Below are 12,981 nucleotides of genomic sequence, written 5' to 3' on the forward strand. Positions count from 1 at the left end.
GATCCATGACACCATTATGTAAGACAACAAGACAACTGTAATTAAAATGACTAGGAAAAAAAAAAATATAATAGTTTTTATTTTTGTACTATGTATGTGGCAACCTGGGAAAACCCTTCACATGGCCAAATTGTGATGTGGATTTATAAACTACGGGTTTTCAGGAAGCTGCAATAAATCAAGTAAATGGAAATATCCCTCTAAGTGTGTGTGTGTGTGTGTTGCACGGCTGGAGGCCCCTGGAGGACTCGGGTGTCACTGCCACGCGTTTGATGACAACAGATATGGCATGATGGATTTGCCAGGAGAGTTGGGATGAGAAAAACAGACAGGGACGAGTGGTGAATGAGCGAACAGACGAGAAAAAGTGAGAAAGACGTAAGTGTGACTTTGAATTTGTTTAAGTGTGTATGCCAGGGAATGAGAATTGCTTCATGCCAAATGGACGTAGAGGTGCTGGTGTGTGTTTTTAAACTGAGTTATGGACTATGGGGTAGTGCGACAGATTGAGGAGAGGGGAGATCTTGGTCAGCACGTTGCTTCAGGTCAACAAATGCACTGTGAGAGTGTGTGAAAGTGACTCAGTCAAATATACAGTAGATCATTAATATGAGGAACAGAGCAGATGGCACATGTACATGGTCTGTATGCCTCTTGCTTGATTGTACATGCTTTCTGGAACAGGTTCTATCTTGTTTCTTATTGCTAAATACTACAATATTCGCTGGACAGCACATCAATGTAGCAAAATTTGATAGTCAGTTTGTCACGTCTAACTGTCTGTCATGGCATTGTTAAGTGAGATAGTGTGGCAGGAGAGATGATGTTACAATTGCAAGTGTAGATCCCCCCTGTTGGTAATGTACACATTGTGTGAACTCTTTACAAAGTAGCTCCACGGACATGTCTCGTCTATGTGTATGTGCTAGTTTTCTGTAAGATTAAGGCAACATAAAGTACAATTGCAAAGCCACTACGCCTGAGTGTCGTAAGCTAACCTCACTGCAGGGGTGTAGTTAGACACAGCGTCGTGTTCTCCTGCCAGGACACCAGTCCATTCAGAGAATTACCACTTGGTCTTGGTCTGGTGCTCAGGATCTGGTCGTCACGGTGACAGCGAGCAGACAGGTATCTGAAAGGAAACACTTGTTGCTCTTCAACCTCTCTAACACCGTTTCCCTGTCATGTTCTTAGTTTAGCTGAAATATAGATAGCAGACCTTTTGAGCATTTCATTCTTGTTACCAGCAGCTTCAACAACATGGCATGATGTTAAGGACAAGCTGTGTATAGATGGCTGGATATAGCTGAGCTCTGGGAGAAAACGTTGAAACAACAGTCATCGAGACAAAGGAAAAGGGTGAGCACTCAGTCTGTGTTGACTAACACTCTTTCAAGGCTCATTTTCACATTTACTAATAACTGTAGTGTGTAATCATCAGAGCATAAAATCATACTTTGAGAAGGATGTTTGAAAGGTTTATTCTCAATCCGGCAGCTTGACATTCCCTTTATCATGTCTCAAAATATTCCAACTTCTTTTTTTTAGGCAATTTATTCTGTATAATCTGTATAATTAGGGATCATTGTTTTGATTACTTCAGTCTGTGGTGTGTAAAACATCAGCAAAACTCAAAACAGCAAAAACAAGACGAAATGCTTAAGAGACTCAGAACACGGACCAATGTTTTAGCAGCATAGTTTTATTATTGTGATGTTCTTAAAGAGTTGTCTAGCTGTTTATTACAAAATAAACAGTCGAGAATTTCAAACTTGTGTTGAATGCCTCCTGTACTAGTTGTACTAAAAACACGTTCTCTTTACTTGAAGAAAAGGTGGAAACCGATTGCATGTAGTTTTAAGTAATCTCACAATTAAATCTTAAGTAATTTTTATTTGCAGTATATTTTAAAAAGGTATGGAGAAAATGTTTGACAACAGTTTGTTAATTGGCTAATCTCTGATTCTGAGGTTTATTGATGGGAAAAATTTAATTGTAACTATAAACAGTTTAATCTAAAATGTTTAAAAAAAAATTTTAAGCATACAGTTTAAAATACTGTATAAAACTATTTAAAATCATTACCAGTTTTGTTTGTTTCTGTAATTCGTTATTTCATATGTTTTTATTTTTTACAGTATTTTGTAGTTTTAGCTAGATTTTGTACAATATATAGAAATCTTTCCTTGCAAAATGAAATATGGGCACAAATATACTTTTATAAAAAAAAATACTATTGCATATATGTTTTACTACAATTCCCTTCTTTAACCTCCTTGTAACATCCTTCTTTTTTTTTGCATTGTTTCCTAAAACAATTGAGTCTTTTTTATTGTTATTTAAACGTTTCTAACATATTTTAAGTATTTGTTTTTTAAAAAGTTTTTTTATTTTTTTTATTTATTTATTTTTTTTAAATTTTAGTGTATTTTATTGCTTTCTTAAACGTAACCAGCATGTGTTGCTGTGATAAAGAACAGTGTTTGAAGTCACTGTGTCTTAAGGTAAGTGTCGAACCAGGCATTTTATGCTGTTTGTCTGTAAATAGGTTGGTTGGTTTGGTGGAAGAGTGTGGGGTGTTAGTGATGGCCTATGTGGTATTTGCATGCACGCTTGCACCCACAAATTATCCTGGCATATACACTGACACAGACGCCGTGCTAGATCATATTCTGGCACTCACTCCTGGCCCCAGGTCTGTCTCTTTGCCCCTGCCAAAACCCTTAACAGCTAAAATGGCCCCTCTTAAACATAACTGTCTCTGTTTCTCTACCCATTATTCAGTCTTCAACTAATTACCTGGAAGCACATTTCTGGTCATTTTAATTGAGCTCTTGTGGTGCAGACCTGGTGGTGCATAGTCAAATCAACCATGAGTTTCTAATATTTCATTACAGTTATACAAAGATTTAATCAAATTAGTTCTTCCACCTAATACTTTAATCCTTGGATTTAAGGATTTAACTAGCAAACTTTCAGCACTTAATAGGACTCTAAATTAGTGCTTTATTAAAAGCCTGAGCTCTTGGAGGGTAAAACATAGTGATATAATCGTTTTCCAATTATATTTAGATTGTTTCCAGTAAAGAAACCATAATGATTTTGTTTACTTATACTTGCTCCTTACTTAGACTTAATCCAGCCATCCATTTTCTGTACCACTTATGCTACACAGAGTCACGGGGAGCCTAGAGCCTATCCCAGGGGACTCGGGGAACAAGGCAGGGGACACCCTGGACGGGATGCCAATCCATTGCGTGGCACAACCGCACACACACTCACCCACTACGCACAATTTGGAAATGCCAGTCAGCCTACAACGCATGTCTTTGGACTGGTGGAGGAAACCGGAGTACCTGGAGGAAACCCCCAAAGCGCACAGAGAACATGCAAGCTCTGCACACACAGGGCAAACGGGCTAGCCACTAAGCCACCGTGCCCCATTTTAGACTTAATAATTTTAGATTATTTAAGATGATTGTTCAATCAAGAATGCAAACCCAAGTTAGTTTTTGGAACTCTCAAGGGGATTACCCACTCCTGATTCATTCAGTTTCACTGCGATGCACATTGGTCTAAAATGAAACCATGAAAACTCATCAACTCTGAACATAAGGCTAAATGTAAGGACACCTGTAAGGGTCTGCACACATCTTACCTGTTACCTGGGGTTTTGAATGCTGTCTATGACAAAATCTAAGTGTGTGTGTGTGTAAACTGATGTAGATCTGATTGAGTGAAGTGTAGTAATGAAGGAGGCTTTTACAAGATAAATGTCATGCCTTGTGTCATACCTTGTGTCTTATTATCTTCACTTTGTGTCATTGTCTCCTTACCTCTGCAGGATGCCAGAGAGAGTTTGTCTGTTTCATGGTCAGAACTATCACAAGCTGAAGCGAGCATGTTTGAGGCATGGAGCACTTTTTCAAGACCCACACTTCCCTGCCTGTACTCAGTCATTGTTCTACAAGAGAACACCACCTCCAGGACTCACATGGAAAAGACCACGGGTGAGAAAAATAATCACCTATTTAATAAATGGACAATAAGTTCATGTTAACCCAGAGTTAAAGTTGAGCTAATCTAGAGTTTCACAAGGCTTTATAGAAAATGGTACACCTGTTGGTACGGTTGTACACACCACTTCTCTTGTGCCCCCTGAGCAACGAATATGGCCCAATATGGAACCTCTGACACATAAGTTTCTCTGTATATATGAGAACCATCATCACCACCTTGTCAAAAGTGAGTTATTGTTGCTATTTCTTTGCGCTAAAGATGGCAAGACGTTCAGAATGTCAGACGTTCATGCCATTCTCCTGTCTTTATGTGGACATCTACTTATTGCCAGTCTAAATATGGTTACACAGTCAGCAGTGCCATTACAGATATGATTAGTTAAAGGCCTTTCTAATGGTGACAAGGCATCAGCCCATTGCAATTTAAAACCTTGGAAGTGTGTCTGTCGTGTGGTCAGCGTCAGAAGCATTACCAAAAAATTTTTTGTTATGCTGTAAAAAATAAAGAAAGAAATTGTCAGTGATTAAAGTAGTGTCTGTATCTGCTAAAGTGTGACCAGTCAAATGTAGCAGTAGACAGGCTGCCTGTGTGGGTCTGTAGGGCCCTGGGTGAGGTTTGAAAATGGGCCTGAGGTTAGACACTCGGACACAAAGCACTAACAGCTAGCTAACTTGAACCGTATCAAATTACCTGATATAAAATCACATAGCTATAGCTTGGCCAAAGACCCCATGCTACTCATCATCAATAAGGTTGCAAATATAATATAACTGCTGTGCATAGACGGTCTTATTATTAAAGAGCGCTAATGCTTTGACTTCACAAGTAGGCACTAAGCTACATACTGACTAGCATTAATCTTTAATCTAGTCTTTAACATTAATTTAATTGTTCATTAACAAATAGTTTCATAATAGCTCAGGTTACTTGAATAAATCTTTTATCAACATTTCCATAATAAGTAACATGAAAGACATTAATAAAAGAATTGGTATGGGATATTTTGTTATCTTAATAAATCTAATATTTATGTAAATAAAGCTAATAATATAAGCATCTATATCATTAAGAATTAGATGGACAGAGGAATGTGATCATATCTAAGGACACCATCGTCTGACGCTGTGGTTAACTGATATCAGCTTGATACTTGATGCTTGGGTTAAAGGGCAGCAACTGCGATCACTGAAGGGGATAAAAAGAGTGGAATAATCATCTTGTTAGTGATTATCTGTTAAATAAAGAGTAGAGCACTGTGCACAGTGATGGAAGGTTAAAAGCAGCATCAGTCTCTGTTGCACAAAAATGCCTTTTCAGTTTATATCCAGGTTGGGATCAAATGATATGATGACTTTGATGTTCTTGAGTAGACAAACACACAGTGTGGCATCATTAATACATTCTAAGGTAATCTTCGTAATCTTCTTAAAATCCTTGGATTATATATTGTGAAACCTTTTAACAAATGCATGTGGATTATATGGTATAAAATTTTGTCTGTGTCTGGCATTGGTAACCTGACACCAAGCGATCCTTGGAGACCAGATCCAATGTCAGTGTGTAAATGAACAGGTCTTGGCTGACAGCACTTCACTCTTTTATATATTTATATACACACACATCTATATCAGAATCTGTCACAGAAATGTCAAAAAATTTAACCACAATATTTAAGAATATGAATAATGGCTGTTTAAATTATGCTAAATATAATAGACTGCTTTTAGTCAATGTATTATACTTTAGTTTACTTCTATGGATGACAAATAATGGCAGACATTTATCCTGACTTCCAGGAGAATCAGTTGTGACGTCTTCTTTACCTCTCTCTGTGGCTCAGGAACTGTGTAAAGATCCAAGACTTTTCGTAGATGGAATCAGTACCAGAGATCTGCACCAGGGAAGTCTGGGTAACTGCTGGATGGTGGCAGCTACTTCCTGTCTTGCAACAGAGCCATCACTTTGGAAGAAAGTGCGTATGTGAAAGGAGAGGTTGAGAAAAGGAGGCTAAGTAGACTTTTTTGCCCATTTATTAACATTTTCCACACCTCCCTACAAATGATGTCCATGTCCAGGTCATCCCAGATCACATGGAGCAGGAGTGGAACCCCAAGCGCCCACACCTGTATGCAGGAATTTTTCACTTCCGCTTCTGGCGATTGGGTCAGTGGATGGATGTGGTGGTGGATGACCGCTTACCGGTCAGTGAGGATGGAACTCTGCTCTTCTGTCGCTCAGCCACACCACGGGAGTTTTGGAGTGCCCTGCTGGAGAAAGCTTATGCCAAGTATGACATGTTAGATTTTAACCTCCAATCTTCTGTGAAGGCTTTCCATTAGATTTTAGCACGTGGCTGTAAAATTTGTGCTCATTCAGCTACAAGAGCATTAGTGATTCAGATACTGAGGAGGCCTGGGGTGCAGTCTGTGTTCCAGTTCATCCCAAATGTGTTCATTTAGGCTGAGCCAAGGCTCTGTGCAGGCCACTTGAGTTCTACTCTGACCTTGGCAAACCATGTCTTTTTAGACCTTCCTTTGTGCACAGGAACATTGTCGTGCTGGAACATGTTTAGGCCCCTCAGTTCCAGTGAAGAAAAATTATTGCATTACAAGTTGCAGCATGCAAAGACATTTTAGACAACTGTGTGCTTCCAAATTTCTGGCAACAGGTTGGGGAAGACCCAACATTGTGATGGTCAGGTGTCCACATATTTTTGGCCATATAGTGTGATTCAAATGACATTCTAATTGACATTTGGACTTGCTATCATTTATGCATGCTGTGAATAATCTCTTTCAAGTTTATTAATTATGAAAACACATGTTAAATTATGCACTAGACATATACAACTAAGCACATTTCTAGATGTGCAGCATCTAGTTGCTATGCATTAACAATGCAGGTATAGATAAGAGATCCCCAAAGCTAATGTTACATATGCAGTACAGCCTGGCATTATTGTTTTCAGAGTGATGCACAAACATCTCAACGTTTCTTCAAATCCATTCCTTTTCTTAGGAATTATTACATCTCCAGATAATAATTTGTTAATAGATTTGTTGCTACATGTCCCATAAGAGGGCGCACAGTGGCTTAGTGGTTAGCATGTTCGCCTCACACCTTCAGGTGAAATGTTCTATTCCCACTGGAGCCCTGTTTGTGTGGAGCCTGCATGTTCTCCCCGTCTCTCCTCCAGGTACTCCGGTTTCCTCCCCATGTCCAAAGACATGCATGTTAGGCTGATTGGCATGTCTATAGTGTGAATGTGTATGTGAGTGTGCCCTGCGATAGATTGGCACCCCGTCCAGGGTGTACCCCGCCTTGTGCCCGATGTTCCCTGGGATAGGCTCCAGGTTCCCCGCGACCCAGTAGGATAAGCGGTAGAGAAAATGGATGGATGTACCATAAGAGATACAAATGTAAAGGACCTTCTGAACTGACAGAAGAAATGATAGCAGGTGACAGTTCGACACTTGAATTGGATCAGGTTGATAACACGCAGCATTTTCCTTTGAACTCTAGACCACAGAGATGAGCGATAATACTTGTCATTAAAGCATGCATTTTTAGTTCATGGTGGCCTGAAAAAAATTCATATATTCAGGTGCTACAACTTCAAAGAAAGAATATTTGTGTGATATTTTATCAGTATATTTTATTGTGATTCAGTTTACTGATACTGCAGTAATAATGTAAGAATTACCTCTCATTCTTTTTCTGTTAGGCTCAATGGCTGTTATGAAGCCTTAGAGGGAGGAAACACTGCAGAAGCTCTGGTAGATTTCACTGGAGGAGTATCTGAACCACTGTGTTTGGATGGAGAGACACTGAGCCAGCATGGTGACCAAAGGAGGGTGCTGTTCCAGATGCTAGCCAGAGCACACAGCTGTAAAGCTCTCATCACATGCTCCATACGGGTAAAAAAAAAATAATAATAATAACGCTCTGACAGCAAAAAGCAAACACATTCCTACAGGATTCAATGATATATGCAGGCCTGAACACCCAAAGAACCCACACCAATGAAGCAGCAAGTTGAAATGGTTAAACATAGTTGATCTCTCTTATTTTTTTGACCTTCAAATAGCAATTTAATTTCTCTCTCTGTCTGTATTTATGCAGCCAGCAGAAGGAGAGCAGGTTGAGTCTGTGCTGGAATGTGGTTTAGTGAAGGGTCACGCGTATGGTGTAACTGCACTTAGGAAGATCCGTGTTGGGGAAAATCTGTTACCTGTTTGTGGAACATCCCGGCTGTACATGGTGCGCATGAGGAACCCATGGGGCACAGCGGACTGGACAGGGGCCTGGAGCCAGGGGTAACAAGTAACCTATCATATCTGCAGGCAGATGTGGGTCATTCAAGGCACTGATATTTTTGGCTCATATGCATTAATTTTGGTTGTCCATACACTGATATGACCAAAGTAGTACATTTATTTTTGAGTCAGTGTTTTATTACACTGCAAAAAATGACACCTTAGCAAGTGAAAATATCTTGTAAATAGTCATATTTATCTAGTATTTCCTATTCTGAGATTAACGTAAACCAAATATACCGTAAGATTATTAAACCTATTTCTAACCTATTTTATGAGCAAAAATGTCTTGAAATAGCTTCAATAATCTTATATTTGGTTTATTGTAATCTCAGGAAATACTAGATAAATCTGACTATATTCGTGATATTCTCACTTGGTAAATTGTCCGTTTTTGCAGTGTATTCTAAATCATTTGCATATTTTGGTGCCATCTGCAGGTCACAGGAATGGCAGCAGGTGGGCCGCTGTGAGAGAGAGAAGATGGGGCTGATTGTCAGAGATGTGGGCGAATTTTGGTAATGATTCAGGTTTTATTCTTGACAAAGTGACTATTTTCTACAGAACTGAGCAGAATTTAAAGTAGGGATGCATCAATAATGATAATGATATGGGGTCCGATGCTTTGGCCATTTACTCATGCTTGTACTCATCAGATACCATGTTATACTATGTAATATAAACCTACAGTAGAGTATGTTGTGCTAATGAACTGAATTGTGTGCTGAATGTGATCACACAAATATGTAGTGAACCTGTTAGATGTGAGAGCACTGTTGTGGGTTCTGTGAGCAACTGTTATGCATGGTTTTATTTCCTCTTGCTCACCACTGTTTACAATTTGCTCATGAGGTACAATTCAAAGTATGATTCATGGCACTTTGTGGTCACTTATTCTGCTCTACATGCTCAGTTCAACCTCCCTCACGCTCTATATCAATGATAACATCTTAAACATAAAACTTCTCATGAAGTATTCATTGCTAGCAGTTCATTGCAGCAACCAACATACATAGAGATAAATAAAATGTTCCTTGATGTTCCTGATTTCTTAAAACTAAGTAGTTACATATTTCGGCATCAGTAGCTATTGCTGTTGGTATTGGCAAGTATCAAAAAACAATGTACTTATACTTGAAAGTATTTCTTGTTACGTTCTATGATAAAAAACAAACAAACAAAAAAACATCTTAACTTCTTATACGTTATGGCAGACCTTTGTGTGTTTCCCTCACCAGGATGGAGTTTGAGGACTTCTGCCACTACTTCACAGATATGGTGGTGTGCAGGCTGGTGGAACGATGCCTGTTCTGGCATTTGGGTCACTGGAGAGAAACGCATTGTTCTGGAGAGTGGACTCATGCTCCTCTAGACTCAACAAGGCCGACTGCTTCTCGATCCTCCAACAGCCAGAAGGTCTCCTCAGGTTCCCAGTGGTCTCGTCCAACTACTGCCCCAAGAGGAAATAGGAAAGAAGAAAGGCTGAGTGAAAGGCAGCTGCATGAGAGGAGGGACCACACAGTGAAAGAGAAGAAAGCTAAAGGTGAACAGAAAGCTGGGCTAACACAAAGAGGAAACAGGACAACAAAGGAAAATGAAGATGCGTTTCAGGGAAAGGAGGAAGGAGTGGTGGAGGAAAGTTGGGAGAGAGAGATGGACAGGAGAAGTAGGTGTGGGGGATGTATTAACCACAGAAAGACATTTCTTCATAATCCTCAGGTACAGCAGACTGGTCACTAGTGAATATATAACTTTATATGAAGAAAGTTAGACTGCTGCCATGTAAAACATGTGATTTAGTATAATTAATGGTAATACTCTGTAAATGAACAGGCACCATGAAGGATCTTTAAAATCTCACAGTTAAAATACATTTTCTAATGTCATCTACTTTTTTGCATCATTCCTTTAGCCACATAAGTGCCACACTTTCACTTCTGCTCCACGATATTCTCTCCTTCAGTTCATGTTTGAGTTGGGAGGAGAGGGGGATGAGGTGCTCATATGCCTGCAGCAAGAGGACAGAAGGATGAAACGGAGGGAAGGAGCAGGTGAAAATCTTCCAATCGGCTTTGAGGTGTTGAGGGTAAGAGTCTGCATCCAATCTGTTACTGCTACTGTTATCACTTCTAGTCATATACTTTACCTGCAGATTTATGAGGTTCAAACATGTTAATAGGAACCAAATGTTAATAGGAACCACTTAGTAGAGGGGAACAACGAGTTCCCTGCTTTATCACATTTTGTGTAATATTCATAAAGCTGGCCTGTTGTCACTGTCTCCAAACACATGTGTATACAGAAGATATAAATGGCTAGGTCATCCTTTCATGTGCTGCTGTGACTATAGCGTTACCTTTCGAATTGTCTTTGTTTTTAATGCTGTTTCAGGTCGAGGTGAACCGTGTGAGTAGGGTGCAGTGTTTTTCTGAGCAGGCAGCCAGTTCAGTCTACATGGACTCACGTAGTATTACCCTGCGTGTAACCCTTGACCCTGGGCGCTATGCCCTCGTACCCACCACCTTCCAGCCTGGGGTTCCTGGCCGCTTCCTTCTCCGCCTCTTCTCACACACCCATGTGAAACTCAGGTGAGATGCTGCAGGCCATGCGTACACTGCATCAGAGTGCAGCAGAAATTAATCCACATAATACATGAGTTATCAGCAGTTTGATATTTTGTAAAGCTACATAATGTATTGCTTGTATTTTCTCATTTGTAAGTCGCTTTAGATAAAAGTGTCTTCTAAATGAATAAATTTAATGTAATGTAATGTATAGTTTCCCTCCAATCAATGTTCATCTGTCTCCCAACACACATGCCTGTTATAAGAGTGAATGGTCCAGTGCGCTCTCTCTCTCTCTCTCTCTCTCTCTCTCTCTCTCTCTCTCTCTCTCTCTCTGTAGGGAGCTGAAAGAGGAGTTGCCTGCTCCCTCTCTGTGGCAGTGTTGTGTGCCTCAGCCATGTGCTGTTGTTACAGTGTACCTTCACAGAGCCTCCACAGTCAGCAAGCCCAAACATCCAGGTTGCTACAAATTCACCACCACACTACTATTGTTCTACAACAGTAACACCCTCATATTTCTCTTCATAATACATCATTTATACAAGGTAGCTGGAAACCTTAAAGCAGCACTTATTGTTAATTCATGCTTGAAAGGTGCTTAAAGTAAAGTAAGACCTTTTATATGTGTTATTGTGTCATTCATAATAAGTTTAAAATTTGTGTTAATTTCCTGATTTTTGGAAACACTTTGCTAAATGACTAGATGTAAAAGCGAATAAGTAGACACTTTAATCTAGAATGACTGAAAAAAGAAAAACCACTCCATTTGGCACAAAGACAGTAGCAAATCCTGCAGGACATCCTGTGTACATTCTGTACTTGGACTCACACAGACCTAATACTGGCACCTGATGCCCTCGGCTGTCGGTTGATGAATTACATCTCCTGACTAGTCCTTGAAAACAAAACAGAGTGCTTCTTGAAATGTCCCATAAATTAATTTTAAGTCATCTGTATGAACTGTTACTTTTAAGTCTCTTACCATTTTTCTTTCTCACAGCTCCAGATGTATATGCCGTCATTAGGTGCGAGGATGTCACTGTAAGGACACGGGTATTTAAAAAAGATGGAAGTCCTGAATTTAACACTAAAGCCATTTTCTACAGGAGGAAACCTAAGAGGAATATCTGCATAGAGGTGAGATGTGATTCTTCAACAATTTGCACAGAAGTCTCAGTAATATAGAAACATTCAGCAATGTGTGTGTGTTTGTATGCATCTAGCTATGGGGAAGAGGTTTGCTATTTGACTCCTTCCTGGGAAGAGCTCATCTCCAAACAGGGGCCACTGAACGAGGACGGACCAGAGTGATTGAACTGCAAGGTGGTCAGTCTCGCGGCTGCATCTATGTAGAGACTTCAACCAGTCAGTGCCTGACAGACTTATGACTTTTCCATTGACTTATACAGTGCAACTGAGCTATTACTAAAATCTGAAAACTGATTAGAAAAGCCAGGCTTGGGACCAGACTTCTGCAAGTTTATCCTTTACAGTCTGGTATTGTCATGCACGTGCCTGCTTCTGATTGGTCATGAGAGCTGCTGCTTTTGTTGAGTGGTATAGCAAGTCCTGTAGCCTGACTATGTGTACTTAGTGTCTTTTGTTGTGATTGTAGGTCAGTAATCCATGTCAGTCTTGCGTTAGGTAGGGAACATTGTAGCTATCAAAACAGTCCTCACAAAATGCTGTTCATTATTGGTGCTTTTGAATAGTCCAAAGAAAGTAAAAGAGCATTTGCTATTGTATGTTAGGCTTGCAGTTAATTAAGGTAGCATAATTATCTGCTGGTCAGTTATTAAAAGCAGAAGTCACATTAGGCCACGTTTGCTGTTGACAATGATGTTCATGTAACCAGGCCCCTGAAAGCATTTATCAATCATTGTCTAGCTAAGATCCTTTTTTTTTAAACAACAAAGATCCTTTTTTTGTTTCTGTTTTCTCTGAATAAAAGTATTGTTTTTATTCTGGGTAGTTAACAAAAGAGCACATTTCCACCTTTCTGATCTAGGAACTGTTGTGGAGTAGTTTGAGGTACAAACCAATCTTAGATGTCATCACCTCTGATTTACCAGATTTATAAA

General features: G+C 39.6%; 1 protein-coding gene across 2 annotated transcripts in view; it reads left to right on the forward strand.

The window, feature by feature from the left end:
• Nucleotides 1-60: 60 nt before the first annotated feature.
• Nucleotides 61-12,981, forward strand: part of LOC108267556 (calpain-5) — a 13,324-nt gene continuing 403 nt past the window's right edge. Inside the window, exons 1-15 of one of the 2 annotated variants that reach the window (XM_053681365.1) lie at nucleotides 61-378; nucleotides 1,248-1,359; nucleotides 3,176-3,623; nucleotides 3,845-4,010; nucleotides 5,861-5,992; nucleotides 6,096-6,307; nucleotides 7,745-7,937; nucleotides 8,143-8,336; nucleotides 8,777-8,854; nucleotides 9,575-10,055; nucleotides 10,249-10,422; nucleotides 10,728-10,924; nucleotides 11,241-11,359; nucleotides 11,901-12,037; nucleotides 12,124-12,981. The exon at nucleotides 12,124-12,981 is cut by the window's right edge and continues 403 nt beyond it. In XM_053681365.1, the coding sequence (XP_053537340.1) occupies nucleotides 3,622-3,623; nucleotides 3,845-4,010; nucleotides 5,861-5,992; nucleotides 6,096-6,307; nucleotides 7,745-7,937; nucleotides 8,143-8,336; nucleotides 8,777-8,854; nucleotides 9,575-10,055; nucleotides 10,249-10,422; nucleotides 10,728-10,924; nucleotides 11,241-11,359; nucleotides 11,901-12,037; nucleotides 12,124-12,288 (2,250 nt within the window). In that variant the 5' untranslated portion in view covers nucleotides 61-378; nucleotides 1,248-1,359; nucleotides 3,176-3,621 and the 3' untranslated portion in view covers nucleotides 12,289-12,981. The remainder of the gene's footprint in view (nucleotides 379-1,247; nucleotides 1,360-3,175; nucleotides 3,624-3,844; nucleotides 4,011-5,860; nucleotides 5,993-6,095; nucleotides 6,308-7,744; nucleotides 7,938-8,142; nucleotides 8,337-8,776; nucleotides 8,855-9,574; nucleotides 10,056-10,248; nucleotides 10,423-10,727; nucleotides 10,925-11,240; nucleotides 11,360-11,900; nucleotides 12,038-12,123) is intronic. The other variant, XM_017471743.3, reaches the window with a different exon arrangement.

This window comes from Ictalurus punctatus, chromosome 7, assembly GCF_001660625.3.
Source record: "Ictalurus punctatus breed USDA103 chromosome 7, Coco_2.0, whole genome shotgun sequence".
Taxonomy (NCBI): domain Eukaryota; kingdom Metazoa; phylum Chordata; class Actinopteri; order Siluriformes; family Ictaluridae; genus Ictalurus; species Ictalurus punctatus.